We start from the raw sequence: 21673 nt of genomic DNA, 5'->3' as shown, positions 1-21673 counted from the left end.
TAATATGATTATTAAAAAGTTATATACAGAGAGATGAATAATTATAAATTTGGATTTAAAGGCACTTTAAATAGCTTTTTTCTGATGCTTTTATCACCAACTTGATAAACAATTAGGCTAATTTGATTAATTTTGCTTCCAAATTTAGAGATTGAATTTTAATTTAAATCTGTTTTATAATTATGTAAAATATTTAAATGTTTCCAAAGTATAATCTGTTAAAACATGATATTTTCCAAATAGCTGCTATCCCTGTTCTTTCCCTGGTTTATATTATGATTTTTTTTTAAAAAACCTATATGTATATATATTTGTATGTCTCCTTATTTCTTAGGTGAATGGTAACATACATACCACCTTGCTTTTTCATCAGTATATCCAGGAGGTGCTCCATAGCAATTTATGTATTTCTCATTCCTTTTTAGCTGCTTAATATTCATGTTTGATATCCATAATTTTTCCACCAAATTCCTCTCCAGATGATTTTGGGTTGTTTCCAGTATTTGGCATTACAAAATTTACTGTCTTTTTATATTTTTGCCAATGTATGTTTGGGATATGTTTTAATGTTAGTATTTTTCCAACATTTTATTATGAAAAATTTCAAACACAGCAAAGTTTAAAGAATTTTACAGTGAACACCTATACCCACCACCTAAAGTGATATAAAATTTATTTATTGTGAAATGTACAAAAATAAGTGTACATTCATTGTTTTGACAAATGCACATTTTTTAGTTGCATCATTTATTTTTTTGAGTTATGAGTCCTTTATGTATTCTAGATCTAAGTCTCTTATTAGATATATATATGATTTGCAAATATTTTCTCCCATTCTATGAGTTGTCTTTTCACTTTCTTGATGGTGTCCTTTTGCAGCACAAAAATTTTCAATTTTGGTGATGTCCAGTTTATTTACTTTTTCTTTTGTTGCTTGTGCTTTTGATGTCATATGTAAGAAACCATTGCTTAATCCAAGGTTTATGCCTCTGTTTTCTTCTAAGAGTTTTATACTTTTAGCTCTTACATTTATGGTGTGAGAAGTCCAACTTAATTCAAAGGAGAAAGAACAGTCTTTTCAACAAACGGGCCTGGGAAAACTAAATATCCAAGTGCAAAAGAATGATCTTTGGCACACTGATCAAAAAAAATTAATTGCTCATAAATGTGAGGGCTTATTTCTGGACTCTGAATTCTATTCCATTGTTCTATATGTCTGTCTTCTGTTTTAAGAATTCATGAATTTAAGGAGGATATTTACAAAAGTATGTATTTGTGACCCATTGTTTATAACCTCTGTTCATGGTTTCCTTATATGTGTTTTGTCTCAGTTGCTTCTCCCATTTGTTTCTATAATTACCTATCTCATTTTGTGTGTAATGTCATAGGGGAAGGGAGTGCCTGGTGGTGAAGTGTAATATTGTCATTGAGATGGTGATGCTCCCATTTTTCAAAGACTGCTTTGAACACAGACAGGAAGTACCTTCAGTTGGCAATGGTGGCATAAAATGATGAAAATAAAATAAGGAAGCTTATGGTTCAAAGATTTTCTTACCTTATTTAAATTTAAGATACAGAACCATGAAAGTACGTTAAACTAATGGTTATGACTTTCTCTTTGAGAAAGTAGACATTTCAGACCTATCAAGAAATTATTCTTTATGATTATACTTCTTTATAGAGTTCCTGAGTTGGAGGTAGAAGAAGAAACTCAAGTTCAAGAGATGACCCTAGATGAGTGGAAAAATCTTCAAGAACAGACCAGACCAAAGCCTGAATTTAACATCCGGAAACCTGAGTCCACTGTCCCTTCCAAAGCAGTGGTGATACACAAGTCTAAATATAGAGATGATGTAAGCATGACGTTTTGTATCTAGAGGTAATCTTCACTGTTACCTTATTGGAAACGAAATGGGCTTTTCCACTTCTATTTTAAAAATGGAACATTAGTAGTTGACATTCTAGTTTCAACCTAAGAGTAATCAGAGATTATGTGTGCCTAATTTTACTGTATTTTTATTGTTTATTAAGAAAAAAAATTGAAAAAGAATTGACCCATTAATACTTAATCCAAAGCAGTTATAGTGACAGTGCACTTTCTGCTCCCTCCAGAACTGTGCAAAGACTGTGCACATGCTGTATGTTTTAGTTGCATTTCAATTTTGTGTCAGAAGAGAGGTACAGAATGTTTCCTGAATCCATTTCAGAGGATAACTACTCTGCATTTTCGTGATTAGATTACCTTCAGTTCTAATTCTTTTTTTTTTTTAAGTTTAAGTATAGTTGATTTACAATATTTTGTTAGTTTCAGGTGTATAGCAAAGTGATTCAGTGTGTTTTTTTTTCACAGTTCTAATTCTTAATAAGAGCATTTAGTTGGAACTAGTTGATCATTTTTAACTGGTCAGGGTTGGGTGAAGCCTTTTTTGTGTTATTGCAGCAGCTTTGCTCCCTCTGCAGAAACTCACCAGAGGAGCCCTGAAGCACCTGGCAGCACAGTCAGGCACTGCTGCTGTGGCCAGCTATCCTGCTGGAGCTGCTTGTGCGTTCCTCTGTCTTTTGTGGTCCTGATTTTACAAGGTTTATGTTCAGCTCTTCATTGGCGGCTTCAGCTTTGAAAATATCTTCCAGCAGATATTGATAAGGCTGGTCAGAGAGTTATTTAATCACATTCTGTTTAAAGCTGCTGGACTTAAGGAAGGGTACACTGAAGCATTCTAATTTTAAAATTTAGAGTTTGTATCATTCAGTCACAGCTATTTATTTTGATACCAGTCTCTGTGTCGATGACGGTAGTGAGCACCCTTCCTGTCTGCTGGATATTCATTGATTTTCCATTTGAAACTCAGAGGTTTTGTACTATGTAGATTTGTCTGTGTTCCCATTTACACTTTGGTTAGTTACATTCTTTGAATGAATAGCTTCCCTAGGGGGTCATTTATGATACAGGATCCCCTCCTAACTCCTGTTTCAGTCAGTCCAAGCTCTTGGAGTCTAATAAGTTTTTAGCTGTTCCACTAGAAATGGCTTTTTGTACACATACGAGTGAGGCCTTTTTACAAGTCCATCAGCTAGCTGGGTTGTGTTTTTTTTCCTATCCATTTCCTTCTTTTTTGTTCTGGGGCACTGTAAATAAAGCTTTGCCTAAAACAATTGTGCTGTCAGGATTTGAAATGCGCAGCTGACATGTTAGGTAAAAATAGAAGCTGCTCTTCCTTAATCCACACCAGATTCATCCTCCCTGGCTCCAGAGAGAGGTCTCCTGGAATCTTTGAAGCAACTGTGTTAGCTGCTGAGTCATCGAGCTTAGTCTCAGTAAAGCACACATCTTTGGTACTTATTAATCTTATGGCATTGACGATTTTAGCCAGGAATTTTTCTTAAAGCAACAGAAGCCAAATCTGAAGTGATTGGTGTCACTTAGTTTGTTCTGAGTACCCTAAGAGACAAAAGCACTAGAATAACACCTCTTGTTTGCATGGAGCGCTGTTCTTTGCAAAGTTCAGACCAAACAGTAGCCTGTGAAGAGAGCTGGGACCTTAAAAAGCACCTTGGCCTGACTATTCGCTCACTCTGCTTCCATTGCAAGCTGTCCCTTCTTACTGGGAAGGCCGCCGTGTCTCTGCTGAGGCACACTGACAGCCAATTGTTTTCTAAACCAGGCCGTAGTTATCATTTTGCCTCTTATATTTTTTGTGTTTATCTTGTTGCCAGAGTGCCATTGTTCCTGAATTGTTCTTTCCTTCATCTTTTTAGCTTTGAGAGCCCATCTATCTAAGGCCTTTGCTTTATTTTAATCTGAAACTTTGAAGGGGACACAAGTGTTAAACGTGAAACCTGAAATGAACATATGGCCAAAAGGGATTGATGTGCTCAGGGAAATTTGATTCCATTTGCTGGACAAGCTGTAGGGATGTTTAACCTTACAGCACTTCGGAGATTCTCATCTACTATGACTGGCATATTTTGTGTAGGTTTATATTTTACTTAAAAGTGAGAGTTGTTCTTTGTTTCATTCATTGTTAGGAATTGAAGCCAAATCAAATTTGAAGGAGATTTATTTAATACAGTGTTCTTTTAACAAGAGGTAGAACTTATTTGACCTCTTATAATAAAATGTACTTTCTCAAAGAAGTTGAACTAGAGCAGTTCTTCCAAAGCAGCTTGAGTTCTTTATGCAGCCTTGGTAGCAACCCTCAGATAAATCGTACTGTTGTTCTACCCTTTCCATATATTTTGAGTCAGAGTTGTTTATTGTATATCATCCAGTTTTTAACATATGGTATTTGTACAGCCAGCACCCATGTTGAAAGAAGTTTCTCCAACAAGCTCTATTCTAGGAAGGTGATTTTCCTTATTTATCGAAGTAGCATTTGTGAAGAAATAAAACAAAAGGCAGAAACTAAAAGTTTTCAATCTCAGCAAAATACACTTAGATATAAAACATTTAAATGATTACTGTTAGTCCTGTCAAATCTTACATCTTAACCTACTAAACTGATAGAAATTTGGTCTCACTTGAAGTAACGGTAAGGTCAAAAATGTTTGAATTAAGACTGTGAGACACTACTATATATAAAATGGACAACCTTGTAGCACAGGGAACTCTGTTCGATACTCTGTGATGACCCATATGGGAACAGAGTCTAAAAAATAGTGGATATATGTATACGTATAGCTGACTGACTTTGCTGTTACAGCAGAAACTAACACAGGATTGTAAGTCAACTGTAGTCCAGTTCAGAAGAAAGGACTGTGAGTATGAGAACGTGTGGCTGCAAAAATGTGCAGAACCCACCTGGCTGGAAGCGGAGCAGCAGCATCACCTTTCCCTGCCCAGAGAAGCCCGGCCCAGTGAGTGTCCATGGAGACGGCCGTGTGTATGTCCTGTGTTTGATGCTGTAACTGTGTTTCAGTTGGTAAAGGATGACTACGAGGATGATGCCCACGTTTTCCGGAAAGCGGCCAATGACATCACATCCCAGCTGGAGATTAATTTTGGTAACCTCCCCCGTCCCGGGCGTGGAGCCAGAGGTGGCACCCGGGGAGGCCGGGGAAGGATCAGAAGGGCAGAAAACTATGGACCCAGAGCAGAAGTGGTGGTAAGTGTTTATATTCTAAACCCTGGATGGTTTTCTGAAGTGAGAGGATGAAGATGCCCTGGGCCTACATAGTCTAATTTTGGAAGATCATCAGGTTCTGCCTCATCTAGATAGAGGAGGTTCTTCCCCCTCTGTCTAGTGTGGGTCTGACGTTGGAGTGTTTGGAGCGGTCATGTCAGCATGATGGACATCAGTTGGATACAGACCATTGTGTAGCCCTGGCCTCCAGGGTCTCCAGGGAAGTCCGATGTCTGCCATGAATGCACGTTCAGAGCTGGAGAAAAATTCACACATCTGCATCAGATAAGATCCCCAGGCTTGGGATTGAATTAGATCAACTGATGGTGGCTTGCCATGGTCTGATCATCTGCCCTGTGCCCTGATGCTTTCAGGGTAGACAAAATCCTTCCTACAGCTTCAAGGCCACCTTTTCGCTTCAAACCATTCTTCCCCACTCTTCAGCCAACACTGCTCTACTTCTAGAACAGACAAGCATGTTCCTTACCCCACGGGGCCTTTGCACCTGCTGGCCCTTCTCCCACCCCTTTGCCTGTTTACCTAGAATAGATCCTCCAACCTCCCTTCCTCAGAGGAGTCTTCCAGACCAGGTCAGAGTCCTTATTTTCTTTGAAGCACCATCTGCATTTGTAATTGTATTCTCGCTGGTGCAGTTGTTGATCAGTGTCTGCTGTCTCCAGGGGACATGATGGTTTCCCCAGTGCCTAGCACAATGTAAGCTGTAGTAGGTGCTTTGTAAATGTTTTTCGAACAAATACCTGTTTAGTGGGAGCTGGGCACAAGGCCCGGTGGCCAGCACAGGCCGCCGCGCAGTCCTTGTGACGGTGGAGCAGGAGCAGCCCCTTCTCTGTGGCTGGTCTTGGAAATGTTCCTTTTGCTGCCTGATTCCCTTACTCCAGGGAGCAGCCCCTGGGAGGAGAAACTAGTTTGTTATACTTAAACAAGAGCAAAAATACAACAGTGTTTTTTTCTGGGTACATTTGAGGCCATGTTGGAAAAAGGAACTATTCTGGGAATAGAAAATATACATCCACTCCTTTCCAATAGCAGAGCTCTGCCACCGCGGCACTTCGTGTGCAGTGTGGTGATCTGGTGCCTCGAACCTGCTGCCCACCTGGGCTCTTCCACCTCCTAACAGCCTTCACAGTCGCATTGTTTCGGGATCCTGTTCCTTTTGCTCATTCATTGAGGCTTATCTCTGGGAGAACCTTCTCTTCTAGAAAACATTACTTGACTGTGATGTGTACTTTGCCACCAAATTGCATTGGATTCCCTGACTGTGGGCCCCCATTCCCAGGCCATCTGTTACTGAAGTTACCAGTATGTTTCTCCCCCAACTTTGTGAGCTCCCCGAGGGCAGGACTGTCTTTAATCATCCTTATATCTCCATGTAGCAAACATTCCATCATATTTATTGGATGAAGGAAGCTCCAGATACAAAAAGGGTCACTCAGTAAGGATCTGTGGGAGGGAGGGCCGGGGGTGGCCAGCCATTCTGCAACAGGGATGGGAGCGGGTCAGAGGAGGGAGAGGCACCCTTCCATGTCCCCTCTTCGGGGTCTGTGCAGTACTTGGCTGCAGCTCAGCTCAGAGCAGGGCCTCACTTAGGGTGACCCTGCCACTCTTCTCTTCCCACTGGGACCCTCTCTCCCTCAATGTTTGGGCCGCTACCCCTACCCCATTAGCTCCTCCCCTAAGGGAGAGTGGGCACCATGTTTCACATAGCTCTGCACCCAAGTGGGAATGGGTGAAGTGACAGTTGGTTTCAAAACTTTTCTTTTTCAGACACAAGACGTTGCTCCAAACCCAGATGACCCTGAAGATTTTCCTGCTCTGGCTTGAGAGAGCCCTATTTCCCTGGCAACTTAAAACAGCACTGGCATACCTATAAAGAGACTTTTCTTGCTGTGGGGAAAAGAGTCAGACCCTAAGAACAATAGATGTTGCTTTTTCCCATGTAGTTTGAATTCATTGCACTTTTTTGGCCTGGGGGTGGTGTGGGAATAGGGATTTCTCCAGATGCTAGAGAGCCGCAGTTCTGGTCAGGGGTTAGTCTGGCACTTTCCCAAGAAGGTGGAGAATGGTGATTATTTTTTTATTTAAGGAATTCCAAATGTAGTTCAGAAATAATGTTTAAAATATGTACATAGAGATTGTATTGAATCTTCCACAAAAGCATGGAGAGTAAAGCAAGTTGTAAAATAGAATCTATTGAGACTACTTAGTAAGTTGTATAGATACCGGAAAGGCTACGTCCTTCGGTATTAAAGGAAATACATATAACTGGGACCATTAATTTAAAGCGGTCACAGCCTAGTTTTCCGAGACCAAGAAATTAAAATACAGTTGTATTTACTATTTACTTGTAAATGTTATATTCTCCTGGAATTTTTTGGTTTTCATTTAACCAATAATTTTAAGTAGCTATCGTGCAGTCACTGGTTACCACTCTGTGGCAGAGAATTAGGGAAAGTATTGATTTTTTCATGGTGATCTAAACTACCTCGTGGTTTCTGCGTGTATGTACACACACATACACACACATGCTTAGTATAAATGTGCATATTTAGTGTTTGGGTGGTTTTTAGGATGAGTATTAAGTAAATGATTTTTTAAATAATGTTATTTAACCCACCAATCAAATGAAAAGGGGTGCAGGCAAGAGTATTGCAACTTAACACCACATGCTTTTCTCCCTCAGAGCTAGTGTCAGAATTCAACACCTGTGACAAAGGCCCTCTGTCCCTGTCCTGGGCAAGACTTACAAATAACTAATATTTATTGAACACCTATGTTTAGTTTTTCTCACTTGGCCCTTGCACCAGTTCGAGTTCCTATTTCTTGCCTTTGGAGAATTTTGGGGTTAGGGGCTTCCTCAGAGGTTCAATAACTCCCTGAGTCCCACCCTAACCAGCAGGGCTGAGACCTGGAGGCCCATGTTCTCTCAGCCCAGCTGCCTGCAGCGTGGTGCCCAGGGTGGCAGCCGGGGCAGAGGCAGCTGTAACAGCCGCTGGAAGCTGGGGTGACACTCTTCCCACTTTACTGAAGAAACTGGGTAACATTTGCTGGTTGTCACACAGTTAATATGCTTATGTGGGAATCTGAACCTTGGTCTCAGGATCTGTGCTTTTTTTTGCCTTGCTATACTAAGATGGCAGTTCTGAACTTGAACCCAAGTGTAAATAAAGGTTGGTATTCCCTCCTTTGTGTATAGAGAGCTGAATCCTTTTGGTGACACCCAGGTCAAGAGAGAAGAATGTGGGAAAAGGCCACAGTGGAAAGAGTCATTTCATATTTTGTTGAATAATCAGCACTGAACCCTTGGCCACGTTAAGCCAGTTAAGGACCTTCCCTGTGGTTGACAGCCTACTTTTGGATTCTTGTTATTAATCTGAGTACTAAGGTAGTCATTTTATTCCCTCTCCCCGGAAAAGACACAGTGAACGTGAGTACCTGACCTGAGAAGTCTTGTGAGAGTGAATGTCATGTTCAGCCATGATAACCCGCTGGTGCAGTGTGAAGATGTGTCACTACTCATCAGGCTTGAGCTGTCACATTAAGTCATTTTGCCTTGCCCTGGCTTTGAAGATTGGCAAAACAGAGATCCTTCTCAAGAAAATTCCCTTTAGTGTTGTGAATAACAATTGAAAAGCCCATTGTGCTGGATTTAATGTATTTGCAAACACTGCATCCTTCCCAAACACATTGAGGATTCCCGTACCACGGAGCAGTCTCGGGTCTTGTGGTCAGAAACTAAGTTTGGGGGAATAGGGGACGGTTTCTGAGCCTGCTCGAGGTCTTCATTTGCTCACCAGGACTACCTCTTGCCAATTTGGTGGGGCAGATGAATGTCAGGCTTTTGTCATGTGGTTGTCCACAGTCCGGCCCCAGAGAAGACAGAGCAGAAGCAAAGGGCAGGGGAAATCCATGATGTGCTGTAGGGAAACTCAGGAGGCAGGATTGTGTATTCGGACCTATATACAAGGCAGGGCCTTCCACATGACAGTGCCTTGCGAGACTCCTTTGAGGTGCTTGGGTGTAGACGTGTTGTTGTGAGGCAGGACACATTTCTGGCTGGTAACCTTAAAACTAAGCAAATTAACCCCATTAAAGAAAACCTGTGAGCCTAACAGACTCTCTTGGAAAGTGGGAGGTCAAGCATGTATTTTTTTTTTTAATTAATTAATTTATTTATTTATGGCTGTGTTGGGTCTTCATTTCTGTGCGAGGGCTTTCTCTAGTTGTGGCAAGCGGGGGCCACTCTTCATCGCGGTGCGCGGACCTCCCACTATCGCGGCCTCTCTTGTTGCAGAGCACAGGCTCCAGACGCGCAGGCTCAGTAATTGTGGCTCACGGGCCCAGTTGCTCCGTGGCATGTGGGATCTCCCCAGACCAGGGCTCGAACCCGTGTCTCCTGCATTAGCAGGCAGATTCTCAACCACTGCGCCACCAGGGAAGCCCATCAAGCATGTTTGAATTCCAAGGGCAGGTGTGCCAGCCCCAAGCCTGACTTGGATCCCTTCTGATACGGGCGCTCACTGCCGGGGCTCCTGAAGCTGAGCTGGTCCCAGGACCTGCAGAGGGGGCAGCCTCATCAATAGGAGGAGGTGTGACCCCTGACAGGTTTTGGTACCCTGCTTCGACTGGATGAAAACCTAAGTCACACAGCTGACAGGGTCTGGGAAGAGGCGGACTCACTGCAGAAGCTGCTCCTGTCTGGGAACCTTGCAATGGATGGTTTGAACGTCTGGCCAGGCTACTTTGAAAAGTACATCCTTAGCCTAATGTTACTGATAAGCATTTGACATTTTCATCCCATGCAAGGCAGCCTCCTCAGAACCAGAGAAGCCGCAGCAAGCACCCCGTTTTCTAGTGCTGGTCTCTAGTTGAGGTCCTTTCCTTCTCTCTTCCCTCGCTCCTCCATGCCAGCCCAGGGCATAGGTGTTTCACAGGTGAAGGCATTGTTTGTCCTTTGGAACCACACCATGTGTGGTGTTGGCAAGGCCTATGGAGCAGCAGGACCCGGGTCTCAGAAGCTGGGAAAGGGCAGCCCTCAAAGTAAAAACAACTGCCATCTTCTAAGCTATTCAGGAGACAGCTACGCTGCCCTCCCTCTCAGCAGAGCATGACCCAGCAGGACAAGCAGGGTTTCACTTTGAGAAAAAATCTGCCCACTTTCCTTTCATGGCTGCTGCTGCGGCCACCCTCAGCCTCCATGGGTATCACACTCTGTGAACACCTTCCAGGGTCCCGCCCTCCTCACCGCCACATGCTCCCGACATCGGCCTGAAGTCAGGTACTTGGGTTGCCGGCACCACTGCCGACAACGTGTCCCAAGTGTAAGGCTCTGCCTGGCTCTCTGTATTTATGTAGTAAGGAGAATGAGGAAGGAAAAAAGCAGAAAATAAAGAAACCTTTATTGTAAAATACAACACGGATAAAAGTGCAAAAACTTTTTTGTAACCACCATCTAAGTCAAGGAGCCAACTCCCCCAGAAGCCTGTCCATGCGACCATGCCCATCACAGCCTCCCCTCCTTCTGAAAGGAGCCAGTCTCCTGACTTAGAGGAAGCACTGCCCAAGGACGCACCCCTAACAATACGGTTCTGCCCTTTACCTGAATGTCCTTTAAGTCTGAAGGATCCCCCTTCCACCCTTTTTGCAGAACCTGGGTAACTGGAGGAAACAAGCATTTCTTGAGTAACTGCTGTGTGCTGTCTTGTAATTGTCTCATCACTTTTCAGTCAGGGAACAGGAAGGGACATCTGTCTTCCTTGCTCCCTAGCTAGTATTTGGGCAGGGATGGGGTGAGAAGATGAAGCAGAAAGAAGATTCGGTCCCCAAGCTGTGTTCTTTCTACACACTTCTGAAATTTCCAGTTAATTGATTAGTCCCTCTGGCAAAGCTGCTAAGAGAGAGACAGGGAAAGGCCAGAGGACACATGTACTTCTGTGGGGGCCCGAAGGACCACATGGGGCTGTGTGCTGCCGTGCTTAGCCAGTCCCTGTGGTGAGGTGGTGCTCAGGGCAATGCCACACTGTGACACGTTCTCCTGAAAACATTTGAAGTGCTCTTAGAAAGCTTTATTAGGTCTCCTGCACAGGTGGAGATGCCAAGACTTGAGAGGCCACGAGACTAGGTTCAAGGCTGCCGGCAAGGCGCTGGTGGAGACAGGAGCAGAAGCTTGGCTCTCCCAGGGGCCTCATGGAGCCTGAGGTCCGAAGCACTCCAGGGGCCTCCGCTGGCCCAGGCGGCCTCTGCCCATCTCCTGCTGCTCTGGGAAAGCCTTTTCCTTGGCCATAGGTTTCCCATGACTCCAAGGCAATAGGACTTTCCCCAACCAAACCACAAAGGTTCTCTAACCCATCACAACTTTACCACGGGCAAAATTGGCCCCATAGTGTGGGGAGAGCACCAGCTGCCTTGTTTCTTTGCAAAATGTGGCCCCATTTCAGAAGACTGACTTGGGATCACAGTCATTTATAAGTTGAGAAACGCCTGTCATGAGAATGGAGTGGCATCAACTTACACATAAGTAAGTCCCTCAGGGGGCTCTGAGAGTTCTCAAATGTTCTCAGAAAATAGGAAAACTATTTTCTTGAGAACAGCCACCCTGCCAGAGGCATCGAGGATACCTCCAGAGAGGTGTGCACTGCCCAGCCCCAGGGGACCTCACTCACCTTGATGAACCACCCGCATAACTGTGCTGGTGGCTCTGGTCTGCACTTCACCCACCCGCTCAGATAGGAGCAGCATTAGAGCAACAGGGAGGAAAACTTAAAGTACGTGAGGTGAGTCCTACATTCTTGGCAATGCAAAATGATCAGAACCTACATGTTCTGGTGGTGAGGGAAAGTGAGAGTGGAAGTGAGTGGGGACGCCAGAGAAGTGTTCAATAAGAGGGAAAGGACGGTGGGTGGAAAGGAAGCAGGAGAAAGGCAGAGCCCAGGTGGCCCAGCGAAGGAAGTGGCAACCCAGGGTCCTGTGACCAGGGTGGAAAGACATCCTTCAGGGGTTTTCACCGAGGATCCTGAAGGCCCAGAAGTGTGCCTTGGGATGACTGGCGAATAGGCTCCTTCATGGCACACCTCTAGGGGGCACCCTTCACACTGCACCTGTGTGAACAGCACCTCTGGATGCTGTGATGCCATGGAGGGCCTGTCTATGAAGTCTTCAAAATTTTGCTTTTGGGGGGGCAAGAGGGACCAACTCCCATCAGATAGTCACAAGGACCTCTAATGTAAGAAAGGTCAAGGAATGCTGTCGACTTGGACTTGGGATTGCACCACTACCACAGAGGGTGCCAGCCTGGTCATGTCCCTGACCCGGTCATCCCCCCAGGTCACCTACAGGAAGTGCCAGCTCTGGCTTTGGGCTGAAATCTCCATACCCAGTGGAAGAACGAGGCAAAAACTCCTTTGCTGTGAACCTGAGGCATGGGCCTGAGGAAACAGGTTTAAGCAGTTTAAGCACCTTGAGAAAATCTCTGATGGTGAGCGCTGTGGTGTCCAGGAGAAACCTCTGGAGATCTAGTCCCCGCGGATCCCGAGCCAGATTAAAAGTCGGTCTAGAAAGGTTACAGCCCAGGACATCCAACCATCGCTGGAAAAGGTGGGAGACAGACAGAGTTGTACTTACAACACCAGAACCTGTCTTAGGGGGTTACTGGGTATGGCAAGGACTAGTTTAATATGCTGGCTGGAGAAAAGACCCCAAGGTTCATCCTCTAAACTCCCTGGTTAACCGCAAGGCAAATCTGGGGCTGGCCAGAGAGAACGGCTCTGAACAGCAGGAGTGAGCTAGGGTGGCCACCAGCCATCATGCTCCCTGCCCTCACTCCTGTCCTGCCAATGTTGAGTGAACACTCAACTGCCACTTAAGGACATGCCAATCACTGGTCTGCCTATGGTACTCCGTGTGTTGTCCAGCTGTCACAACAGACCCCTCACAGGGATGGAGACAACAGGATGGGCAACCTCCTCATGGCTGCTACATTGATAAGCCAGGGCCAGGCAGGAAGGCCCCGCCTAAAATCTCAGGGTCCCCCAGTCTCATGAATACTCATGAGCCTTATACCCAGGATTAGCCTCTGCTGCCTCCTATATAAATGAAACCTTTTCTCCGACCCCTTCCTCTGCCAGCTGGGGCTTGGGCCAGAACAGAACAAGGAAGGAGAACAATATTCACTTCCCAAGAGCATCTGCTACTGTTTCTGTGACATCACAAGTAAAACTGTGAACCTAATCAGCGGTTCCCAACTGGAGGCAGCACTGCCTCCCGAAGGTGGCTGAAACTATGGTGGTGGTGGTGGGTAGGGGAAGTTGGATTACTCAACAGCTGGGACATGACTGGCATTTAGTAGGTTGGTGGGGGGTAGGTTTGCAAGGAATGCCAGACTGGCTGCATTCTCTGTGGAGTCCTACACAAGGAAGAACTGTCTGCCTGAAAAATCATCTTGCTTTACATAGGGAAGCAAACCCACGATGAAGAGAAACCACTGTCTTTCTCCAAGTAAAACGACGCACAAACCTCACTACCTCCCCCACTCTTTCTATTCCCACCCAAAGCCTCTCCTCACTTAACCTATGATATTTGGCCATTATAAGAATCAGAGGGGCCAAGGCCAGGCTCCCGACCCGCAGGAGGCCTCCTTACCTGGGCACCTCAGTGTGGATAGAGCACCCGTCATCCAGAAGCATGTCAAAGCCATGCAGACTTGCTAGCAAAGAAATGAGACACAGTTAGAGACAAGGCAAGGAGACCAGACATGCTTCAGGGGCAGCGCAGAAGGATCTCCATTCCACATGGACTGGGCCAGCTTCCCCATTGAGGGAGCTGGGGTTATCTGGAGAGGAACCTGAAAGGGTTTCCCAGAGTCCATGTGCTCCTCCAATAAGCTGAGAAAATGGTGAGACTATATATAACATAGGGGCATATTATGCCAACCACTTAGAAGACAAAATGCCCCAAATCTTAATAATGGGGCAGCTAAAAGATAGGACTATATATAGCAGGGAGTGATGGTGACCATGACTCATGGCACTAGGGCCAGTGTCCTCCCGTTAATTAACCAGCTCAGCAGTGTCACAACAGCTGCTGATGGGGGACGGAGGGAGTACAGAGAACTGTATGTATCATAGTCCTTTTGAAGAGCATTAAGGCAATACTTTAATTTTTAAATTAAACATAATATATATAGCTCTTAGTATGTACCAGGTGCTTGTTCTAAGTAATTAACAAATATCAAATCATTTAATCCTCATACAACCATATTAGATATTGTCACTCTGGCCCAAATCACACAGCTAACAAGCAGCAGAGCAAAGGTTTACACCCAGTCTGGGTCCAGAATCCGTGTTCCAAACAATTATACCAAGCTCCTTTTCGATGCACTGTACATCGAAACCTTTAAAATTTTGCATATCCCTGACCTAGAAATGCCTTTTTAAAGAATTTATCCCAAGAAAATAAGCAGCACCACCCAGGAAGAATTTACATATGAGAATATTCAAGCAGTGGTATAAAGGTAAAAGGTTGGAAACTACCTACATGGGCAACAATGGGGAGAGAATGATTATTGAAGTCATGGCATATTGCAGAGAAGGTAAAAATCACATTTGTGGAGAATTCCTCCCACTACACGGCTTTCCAACGCACCCACAGCTGCACTTAAGACCCACGGGCAGAGGAAAAGCAAGCAGTGGAGGATGTTATGCTCCACGCTGGCACTGGGCCCCATACTATGCCACCATTGTGTACTTTGGTCTCTTTTAATCCAAACCCTACACATTTACTAGTCCAATTTTACAGATGAACAAAGGGAGGGCCAAGAGGCAGATAAAGGATCCCCAAGGTCACAGAATAAGTGGCAGAGCTCATTTTAGAATGCACATTGCTGATTGCTCTTTCCATTATCAACTTGCTATTTAAATAAACTCATGCGGCCTCATGAAGGGGCCTTTTCTACTTAACTATGCCCCTGCTCTGCCTTGAACAAACCACTCTCAAGAGACTCAGAAGTCAAAACAGTCTGACCTCTTTAAAAACGTACACCATTATACTTACATGGAATTATGCTACAGGTACCAAAAATAGTGGATACTGAGGGACCATAATCTGCTATCAAAAAATTGGTCTTTACCTAATTACCTAGAGAAAATTACCTTAAATGTATGAAAAAATTAATTTATTGAAAGCTGTGTGCCAAATGCTGTTTTAAGCACTTTCCAAATGCTGTATTATCTCATTTAATTCTCCTTGTAACTGTTAAGGTGGGAATTCTCTTTATTCCCGTTTTACTTGAGGAACAGAAGCAGAGGGATTTAGCAAATTGTCCACGTGGTAAATGAAAACTGGACAGTGGTCAACAACAGAGAAGGAGACCAAGAATCTACAGGGCCGGGGTCTCAGAGGCTGGTTGCCCACACTGCACAGTCCTGGAAGCCACAGCTGCTCCCACGAGAAACAGACACGCCCTATGGTTTCATCCAGAGCCTTGCAAGCCTCAGAGCCTTGCTGCCAAGCCTGCCCCTTTCACAGCTCTCATGTACCTTGAGTTGCTTGGCCCATGCCAACTGAGCTCCAGTGGGTCAGCAGGAGGGCACACGATTCAGCACGGGTCTCAGGGTAAACCATAGAGGGGCAGGCAGACGCTGCAGAGCCTGGAAATCGCTCTTTGCGAGTAGTGGTGTGCGGGAGGAGTTTGGATAGGGGTGAGAAGACAGATCCCTTTGCTTTGTACTTTGAAAACTCATATCCTAGCACAAATCAAAGCTAAGTCCCTTGGGGGAACTGGACAGCACTCCTTAACAGGACAGACTCCTACAACCTAGACACAACCTCTGCATGATGGTGTAGGCAGTTAGGTCTTTTAGGATTCCGCCCTGCAAGAGACCAAGAGGGAAGGCAGGTAATTAACACTGCGGATGGCGTCCTGGGTTATACATTGGGATGTGAAGTGCTCTAGCACTGGTCCTGCCCTTTACTCAGCACTTTAATCCTGACCTTGGCAGGCAAAATGAAGGGGCTAAGGTGTACATAACCTACAAGACTCTAAGGGCCTGACTTACTTGTGTCTTATCCTTAACAGTTTCCAGAAAAGTCAAACCTTTGCATGCCTGAGCTGGCTAGTGGGTGTGTGTGAATGAGTTCTTAGCAGGAGGCCCCTCACTTGCTTACTGTCTTATCCTGGGGAAGATGTTATGGACTAAACTGTATACCCCCAAATTCTTAAGTTGGAGCCCTTCCACCACTACCTCAGAATGTAACTAACTGTATCTGGGGGCACTGCCTTTAAAGAGGTAATTACGTTCAAATGAGGCCATTAGGATAGATCCTAATCCAACCTGACTCGTATTATAAGAAACGGAGGACAGACAGAGGGACACCAGGGACTGCAGGGCACAGAGAAAAGGCCAAGGAGAGAGGCATCAGAAGAAACCAACCCTGCTGACACCCTGATCTTGGATTTCCAGCCTCCAGAACTGTAAGAAAATTAATTTCTGTTGTTGAAGCCTCCCAGATCACAGTATTTTGGTATATAGCAGTCCCAGCAAACTAATACTACAGAGGGTTACATCCACTTTATACTTTAACCACTGCCTACCATGATTCAGAATGGTAAGTGAATAAAAAACTCAAAAGGCTCTTTGGTTAATACTTTTAATTACATGATTATAATTATACAATTTCCACTATTCAACATTTCATATAAAACCAGTTACAATACACAAATGTGACAATATGTATCAAACTATATAGATATGCAAAGTTTACATGCCATTATGAAGCTTTATCTTAAAAATACCTTCAGGAAAATAGACATTCATTCAACCAGTTCTCTCAGCTTTATAAAATATGATTAGAAATATACATTTTAATTAAAAAAAATCAAGACAATGATTGATCCAATACTGATTAATCAGTTACATTTTAAAAGTTTTAATAATCTATACATGAGTGCAGGTTAGATAAAAGTCTGCAAATCATTAATATAAAACTGCAGTAATATAATCAGATGAATACATCTGCTGACAGTTAATTCTACTGGGCAATTAAGGAGGTAATTTCCTACACAGATTAGGTGAACTGTCCAGTCAATTAAACACATCTGTAGTATTTCCACTTAGTGACATGGAGAATACTCAGATTTAGGAGAAAAGGAAGAGCAGCAGCTAGCCACACAAGGACAGTTTCGGTGGGAAAGAACTATGAAAGAATTAAAATATGTTTTTAAAGTTGTGATGAGCACTGCTTTCCAAAATGCAATAATCACTTTAAAAACCGTATGAAGAGAAGCAGCTCAGCCGCTTTCTGACAAACATCAAAGGAACGCAAGGCCCACTGGTCAAGCAAGGGAAGGGCTCCCGGAGCTCTTGGCATGACGCGGCCCAGAACACCCGATGGTCCAAACGGTTCACCCAAGGGGAGACACATCGCCTCATGAGAACACTTGGGGACTCCTTCAATCTTGTCGGGGCCCAAGAGGTAGAAATCACCCCTGTGAGAGGCGGAGGAGGGCAGGGAAGGAAGTGGGTGGGGGACAGGCTAAGAGGATCGAGTTCACAACAGAAAAATTCTGGAGACTAGAAGAGTGGCGGGCCGCTTAGATGCAGCTACATCTTGACAAGTAAGGCTGCTTGTTTTAGTGAGGCACTGCTCAGGATCCATCCCTCGTCACTGACAGGTTAGAGGGATTTCTAGTTTTTCTGTAGCATTACATAATGGAAGTCTGTCTATATGTCTAGGTACCCAGTTTGGCAGACACCCTTCTTTTGGACTGTCCCTAACTCTTGATGGTTTGAGTCCCCAGAAAGCTTCAAGGGCACCTAAAAATATTCATTTCTAATTTTAATTCCAATGGAAACTGTCTTGGTGTACTTTCAAAGTTATTTAAGGCTCTGAAGTTAAAGAAATCTCTCCATCTGACATGCCCTGTTTCATATTCCATAGCAACAAGATCTTCTATAACAAATTAAAAATGAGAATCTGAGAAGATTCTTGGGTATGTTAAAGTTTCAGTTGGGGGCCGGGGGAAGAGTCTACTTTTATTCACAGCAGGAAGAACTTTCCATCAATCAGATCCAGAGACTTCCTAGATTCTAGATGTCCCCAGTACATTTAACACTGTGCTATACAATCCATCTGAAGCACTATCCCAAATTGTGTGTTCCAAGGAATGCTTCTTTAACAAATGACTAGTTTGCTATGACTAATTTCAGTGAACCTGTCAAATACAAGGATTTTTAGAAAGAACCACAGTGACAGCAATTCTAGCTGGAAACTTGAGCAGCCACACAAAAAGGCAATTTGTAAAACAAAAAGTACATTGACGCCCAAGAGACACCAAATGGCTTATTCACTGTGAGGGTGACGGCACATTTACTTGTTCTGACCAGCAAGAACGGTTCAGATGGAAGTTTGATTTTCACAACTACCGGGATTATTTATGTAGAAGATGGCCTTTAAAAGTATAAAGGGAAGAAGAGTTGCCCTGAGAATTCAGTGTTTAATGCCTGGGCACAGCTTGAATATTTAGTATCATCTCCCAGACCAACACAGCAAACAGAAGGTTTCCCCTCCCACTCAAAGCTTAATGAAGAGCTGTCTTCCCTCAGGTAAGTAGGTCTTTGTATTTATGAACTTCCAGGGATAGAAAAGTACTGTTTTTCTGAGGTCTAGTCCTGATGTTTAAAAGCTGGCATGGCCCTCATGGTGCCCAATGAGGACGAGCTGCTTGTTTGGCCAAAACAATGGCATCTTCCATCTCCCCTCAAAACTAGGCAACCTTACAATTTACTCCAAGAGAGTAAATACCAAAATAGATCCACCGTCTTCTAATTACTTTCTGCATTAACAGACTTTAATCTGTTTATTCCAACCATTCCTTATTCTTCATATTTGTATTAAAAAGGCAGCTTTTTAAAAATGGAATTGCCTACTGACCTGATTCATTCATCTTATAACGTGAAGGCATTTTGCCTTTTAATATTGTATCATCTCCCCATTCTCCAAACTAGGACAGGCAAACACTGGTTAACAATAACTAAACCATTCACTTCTTATGGAAGTAACCAAGATGATTACAAATATTTTTTTCTTTTGGGTCCCATTTTTTTTTTTTTTTTAGCAGCAAATAAATTCTGTTTTGTGATTGTTTTACATTACAGACTCTGCTGTGTTTCTGTGGGGTTGAGGGGAGAAGGCACTCTGCAAAGAGTTATTAGTTGTATTCCCTAACCAAAGGCAACAGTGAGTTTCTTATTTACAAACAACTGAAATCCAGATACGAATAACTGTCACTGAAACCAAAGGGTGTGTGAATGGCCTTAGGTCATGCACATAACAAAAAAAATCCACAATGCTACAGAGAAAGACCCTAACAAAGTAACTTTTTTAAAAAGTCACCATTATTTGGGATCACTGTTTCCAGGGGAAACACCAACAGTGTGGGGTTTTTTCCTGCATGGAAGGAAATATGATTTTAATTTGTATGACTGGGCAACCAAATAGTGGGCAGCCTTGGCATTCTTCAGTCTCGAAATGACAAAGGAATGACTTACAACCATCTTCCAACTCTGAAGCCAGTTTCTCCTCCTGAGTCTTCTAAAGCTACTATTAACATTCTCTTGAAAGCTTTAGGTTACCAAAGTACCGCAACATGCAACAGTCTTTAAATGTGGTTTTCACAGATTCTTGTTAATAAAGCACTCTTTGGTGGAAGACAAGCAGCTTGGGTACTTAACAGAGTTAACATTACAACAGTATTACAAATACTAAAGTGAAGATGATTAAACCAAATAGTATCAAATTACAGAAAGTACCATTTCAGTAATGCTTGTTTTATCTTTATAAATTTTGACACAGGGTGAACAGCAAATAAATAAGTAAAAAACCTCCATCAGACCCTCAATTCTTCTGAAGGCCAGCAGCTAAAATGATTGCCATCACAGGGACACACGTGCACCACACAGACTAGTCAGCTCTCCTGATAACAGAGGGCTTTGATATTTACACCTGAGACTAATTTACAACAGCTTTTTTGTTAAAGACATTTCTATAGAAGGAGAGTTGGGCCCTCTTCAAGTCATTCACTTGTACCCAAACTCATGTAGTTATTTAAGTTCCAGTGGACATTTTCTTCATTGAATGAACTTCTTAGGTGGAAAGCAGCTAAGGCTTTTGCAATTCTGTTTTGTTTCCAAATAAATCGTGCTAAAGTCCTGTTGTAGTTTTCTGTTCCTAGAGTCTTCCTTCAGTTCTGGTCACAGGTTTTTACTTAACGCAAGACTGTTTTAGTCCTTGAAATGGAGGGACTACAGGGGAAAAAAGAAAGGATTTTACCATGAAGGCTTTTAAGTGTCCCATATGTAGTTATCAAAGACAAGGAAGGCAACATAATAAAAATATTGACATGCTAAAAAGTGTACACTTTGTATAATTCTTTAATGACAGATACTTTGGAAAAGACAGTACAATATCAACCGTAAAGTAAAGACAAACAGGAGAGAAGAGGCAGAGCAGAAAAAGGTTCAGTTCTGCAAAAAATTAAAAAACAATAAAAAAACAATAAAAAAAGAAGGGAGGGCAAAAGCAGCCGAGCAATGAGAGTACCATAATGCCATTAAGGGCATTTGTTGCAAAGCATTCCTTTTCCTTCTTTCCCTCTGAGGAATCAGGCTGTGGGAAAAGTGGAAAGAACGAAAAGATAAAGAAGTGTTACTTGATTATTTCCAAAGCCAGAAGTCGGTCACAGAAAAAGCTGGGGCACAGCAAGCAGTTTCCAGTTTAGCAGAGTGCAGCAGGCACCCCGCACCTGCTCCCACCTTGCTCCGCACTGCTGCACAGCTGCAAGGGGACAGCCGCCGACCCTTTTCTGTTCGTGAATAATTGACCTACATTGATCTTCACCCTACCTCCTTTCTTTCCTTCCCCAACTGATCACTTTAACTTTCAACTAAATAGCAACTTTCAGAGAACAACTAAAGCAAAAGAAAAGAGAGAAACCAATTCCAATCTGGAGGTGAGCCTCACTTGGATGATGATAATGGTGCTCTATCAGAGCAGCTCAGCTGAATCAAACATTTAGTTTTCCGAGCCCCCAATAGAGTATTGAGTATAAAGGTCCAGGTTAGTTGGTGGAGCCAAGAGGGAAAATATCTGAAATTTCAAAGGGAGATTAATATTTTAAAAGAACAGAGGTAACCAGCATAAAAGAGTATTTAGGTACAACATTCTGGGGCTTCTACAGTGATATAGTTTTTAAACATAATAGCAATGACAAAGAATTAAAGCCCAGAGGTGATGGAACAGACACTGAGATCTGAGACTCTAAGGAACAAGAAGCAGTGACAGGTATGATGATGGCAAACGTCACAAATGAGAAGACTTAAAAAGCCAAAGTCCTAAATGTAGTTAACGCCAACTGAAGGGCTTGTGAAGAGACTCATGGTTTCAGAGGCTGAAGAAAGAGCCTGAGCATTTATCTTCCTCCAAACTATGAATAATTAGGTACAAAATACCCCAAAGCAATGAACATTGGTTTGGTTTGGCAG

General features: G+C 43.4%; 2 protein-coding genes across 10 annotated transcripts in view; one reads left to right on the top strand and one right to left on the bottom strand.

The window, feature by feature from the left end:
* The window catches only part of HABP4 (hyaluronan binding protein 4), a 34300-nt gene extending 27220 nt beyond the window's left edge, over window positions 1-7080 (top strand). The window contains exons 6-8 of the mRNA XM_059924454.1: window positions 1682-1853; window positions 4917-5102; window positions 6906-7080. Of these exons, the coding sequence (XP_059780437.1) occupies window positions 1682-1853; window positions 4917-5102; window positions 6906-6962 (415 nt within the window). The 3' untranslated portion in view covers window positions 6963-7080. The remainder of the gene's footprint in view (window positions 1-1681; window positions 1854-4916; window positions 5103-6905) is intronic.
* A 5527-nt stretch (window positions 7081-12607) lies between these two features.
* The window catches only part of CDC14B (cell division cycle 14B), a 105422-nt gene continuing 96356 nt past the window's right edge, over window positions 12608-21673 (bottom strand). For 5 of the 9 annotated variants that reach the window (XM_059924448.1, XM_059924446.1, XM_059924450.1 and 2 more), the window contains one exon: window positions 16768-20434. Coding sequence is in view for 7 of the 9 variants with exons in the window: in XM_059924446.1 (XP_059780429.1) it covers window positions 20398-20434 (37 nt within the window). In the remaining 2 variants the exon portion in view is untranslated. Of the gene's footprint in view, window positions 12723-16767; window positions 20435-20650; window positions 20799-21673 lie in introns of those variants that run through there. The other 4 variants (XM_059924444.1, XM_059924447.1, XM_059924445.1 and 1 more) reach the window with 3 other exon arrangements.

This window comes from Balaenoptera ricei, chromosome 6 (assembly GCF_028023285.1).
Source record: "Balaenoptera ricei isolate mBalRic1 chromosome 6, mBalRic1.hap2, whole genome shotgun sequence".
Lineage (NCBI taxonomy): Eukaryota > Metazoa > Chordata > Mammalia > Artiodactyla > Balaenopteridae > Balaenoptera > Balaenoptera ricei.
The sequence above is the reverse complement of the archived record's forward strand: the minus strand, read 5'-3'. Positions and strand labels throughout refer to the sequence as shown.